Source organism: Lipotes vexillifer, unplaced genomic scaffold, assembly GCF_000442215.2.
Source record: "Lipotes vexillifer unplaced genomic scaffold, Lipotes_vexillifer_v1.1 scaffold126, whole genome shotgun sequence".
Taxonomy (NCBI): Eukaryota; Metazoa; Chordata; class Mammalia; order Artiodactyla; family Lipotidae; genus Lipotes; species Lipotes vexillifer.
In genome coordinates, this window is record NW_006778324.1 from 950,167 (window position 1) to 953,659 (window position 3,493).

At 59.8% G+C, this 3,493-nt stretch overlaps 1 protein-coding gene across 1 annotated transcript in view; it reads right to left on the bottom strand.

The window, feature by feature from the left end:
• The window catches only part of PITPNM3 (PITPNM family member 3), an 89,927-nt gene extending 86,677 nt beyond the window's left edge, over window positions 1-3,250 (bottom strand). Inside the window, exons 1-4 of the mRNA XM_007451607.1 lie at window positions 3,182-3,250; window positions 2,422-2,506; window positions 2,246-2,269; window positions 82-234 (exon numbers count right to left, since the gene is read on the bottom strand). Coding sequence (XP_007451669.1) covers window positions 82-234; window positions 2,246-2,269; window positions 2,422-2,506; window positions 3,182-3,250 — 331 coding nt within the window. The remainder of the gene's footprint in view (window positions 1-81; window positions 235-2,245; window positions 2,270-2,421; window positions 2,507-3,181) is intronic.
• Window positions 3,251-3,493: the final 243 nt, after the last annotated feature.

Here is a 3,493-nt window from a genome sequence, read left to right on the forward strand (position 1 = left end):
CGGCCGCGCCGGCCCCCCCCCGCGCCGCCGGGGAGGGACTGACGGAGGAAGGCGCCCAACGCCGCCCCCGCGGGCCCGCACCCCTGCCCGGGGCCGCGGCAGCCGCTCCAAAACGCTCCGCTCCGAGCCCCGGACGGGCGCAGAGACGCGGAGGCGCTGCGGTCCAGGCGAAGATGCGCACGCGGACCGCGAGTCGGGGGCGAGAGCCACTGAGACTGGGCGCTAGAGACACCCCTGGGGCCGAAACACCGACGGGGAGAGGGGGAGAGAAACTCGGAGGAGATTCGAGACCCTGGCACCTGGAGAGTGACAGAGAGCAGAGAGGAGCGAGAGAAGGGAAGAACGGGCACCGGGAGGCTCCCGCGAAGCCAAGAGGGAGGTGTCTCCAGGGATCCGAGGCAAGAGATGGAGCCCTCCATCAGCCCCAACTCCAGGCTATCATTTCTAGGATCCACAACCTGGACCTGAACTAGCCTCAGAGGGGAAGGGATTTCTGTGCCCTTAGTTCTAAAGGAACTTGTAAAATACACGTAAAGCCCACCTGGGGTTCCAGGCTGGAGCAGTCTGGGGAGGCCAGGAGCCTAGCTGTGAGCTGTAGCCCCCTTTGCTTCCCACACCTGGGACGCAGACATCCTGGTGAACGGTCCCAGCGGAGGCTGGGGAGGCTGGGGTTGTGGCTTCTGCCTGGTGGCAGCCGGGGACCCACAGCCCAGCCCCAGCAGGGGGCGGGAGAAAGCCAGCCGTTTCGGTGGCGCCTGGGTGGTAGCCAGATGGGAGGCCCCAGGGGAGAGCAGTCCTCTCCCTAGCTCAAGGCTGGGCCAGGTCGGTGGGCCCAGCAGATGTCTGCCCAGGCTTTGGCAGCTCCCAACATCCCCGAAGCCGGCTGCCTGGCTCAGCTGCTGGAAAGGGCTAGGGGGGATCTGTTCTCAGATGACCTTTCAATTCCCACCAAACCATCCCTTGAGAAGATGCCCTCTGCTTCCTTCTGAGGAACTGGGAAGCTAAAGCCCAGTTACCGCCTGTAGCCAGGCACCTCACACACCCTATCCTACACCCACCTTCCAGGGAAAAGGATAATTCCACCCTTAGGGTAGCCACTGTCCCAACTCCAGGGTCCCATTAGCCCCTCTATGGAAACGGGGCACATATGGTGCTGAAAGGCTCCTCAGTGGGCATTTAGCCCAGCACCCCACCCCCCGGGGCTTGGTCTCCATCCACTGGATCCCCATCAAGTGGCCCTTCAGCTCCTGGTGTATTACATCCAAGGACAGGGAGCTCAGTACCTCAAGCAAGAGTTCTTCCATCTTTGGACGCTGCTGACCGTGAGAAGGTTTCCCCTCATTTGAACTGAAATCTGCACCTCAGATGACCCACCTGTGGGTCCTTCTGTGGCCTCACTCAACAGAACCAAGGGCCCTCTGTCTAAACTCCCTAGTGTGGCTTCACCAAGAGGGACCAACCATCCTGGTTTGCCAGAGACTCCTGGTTTTAGCACTGAGAGTCCCACATCCCAGGGAACCCCTCAGTCCCCAGAGTTCTGGATCCCAGAACCAGACAGCAGGGCTGACCAGGAAACAAAATTTCAGAAGCTCCAAGGTTGAAGCCAGAGCTCTTGGCCGGTGTGTGCCATCCTTCACCAGCTGGGAGTGTGTGAGTGAATCCCTGCAGCCTTTCCCCCTTACTCGGGCATGGTGGAGGCAGGGATAGCAATGAGTGGACAGGCAGTATGCTCGGGGCTTCACATATATCATGTCTTTTAACCCTCAGGCAGTTGGTACATAATACCCTCGGGTGGATGTATTATCCCCAGTTTACACATAGGAAAGGGAGGCTGAGAAAGTTCCGTGCTTGTGGTTATGCAGGATAAATTTAGAGCCTATGTTCTATCCCTCGGGCCTGGTTCTCACCCTTCCCTGCAGGCAGGGCACAGTCAGAGGCCTGACTGCCTGGATAATGTCCAGGTTCGGCCACCTGGTCTGTGGGTGTGAGTTGTCATAGAGGAACAATAAAGCAGCCTCAGAGGGGACACACCCGGGCCTGAGCACCTCCTGGGGCCCTTGGCTCACAGCGGCAGCAGTGACCACAGTCTGGCAGGGGCCCTACTTCCAGGCAGCACTGCGCGCGTGAGTGCGTGCGTGCGTGCGTGCGTGCGTGCGTGTGTGTGTGTGTGTGTGTGTATTTCATAGGCAAACACATCCTGCTCAGGGAAGATGCTCCCTGAGGTGGGCACTGAGACCCCTCTCACCTCTCCGTCCAGTCACCACAAACCCTTGGGGGGGGGTGGGTGGGGCAGGTTAGGGGAGACGCCGAGATGATGGGAGTTACAGGAATGATCTAGCCAGACCCTCCTCCATGCCCCCATTTCTCAGATGGGAAGACAATGGGCCAGAGATGGAGGAGGCTTGCCACATGACAACCCACTTCCGGGATCCTTCCGTGGCTTCTCCACTTTGGACCTCCACCGCAGCCCCAGTCCCTGTCTGAAGATCAGTGCTGCTGTGTGGATCTGGAGTCCAACAGGGAATGTGGGGCCCTGGCCCCCCAGGGCAGCTCCTGAATGCGTGGGCTGTGACCTGCTACCAAGGAATTTCTGGCCCTGCCTTCAGATGGAGCAAACACATCAGGACTCAAGGCCATTAGATTAACTGGTGGGAGTTAACTTCCTGCGTCAGAAGAATTGTCCTTAATTGAAGAAAGGAATAACTAGCAATTTAGAGACGCTGACCTCAGCTGCGTGCAGGAGAGAGAAGCCAGAGTCAGCCGGTGCTTCCTGGGCCTCCCAGCTCTGTGACTGAGAGACGGGGTCAGGGTTCCAGACAGGATCTTTCCTCTGGGACCCGCTGCCCAGACCCTTTCCTCTGCCCACAGCCTGTTCAGCTTCCGCCTCTGGAGTAGCCAGTTGCCCCCCGGGCCCAGCCAAGCACTCCAGCCTAGAGAACTGGGGAAAAAATGCAGAGGCCAGGGCTACCTGGTTCCCCAGGAGAACGTGAACACAGGTGTGGATGGAGCGAAGAGGTCCAGGAGGGTGTGGAGAGGCACATGGCTGGGGTGACCCCTCCACATGACAGACCCAAGGCCTGGGTATCCATCCCGGGCAGGTGGTGCCCAGGCACTTGGAGAGGTAAGTGACCGTCATCAAGAGCCATCGTGGCCCCATGGAAAGGCAGCCACGCCACGTTACACTCATTTCCTTTTTGGACACGTCGCAACCGGTGGAGTTCGGTATTGCGGTGCCTGCTGGGCCTGGCATGGCGGGTGTCCAACTCTCTGATGGTGACTTGCACCAAAGTCAGGAGCAGGACAGTGGTCTGGTTAAGTGACTTACCCCTGTCCACTGCTGATGGGCGCCAGCAGAAGGAGGCCTGGGGCAGGACTAAGGCCAGCTCGAGCCCGGCAGCAAAGGTGCCAGTGAGTCCCTCGGCCTCTGCCGGTGTCACGTGGGTCTCTCTCACCCAAGCTGCTGGAAATGCCTTCCCTCCCTGCAGTGTCTCCT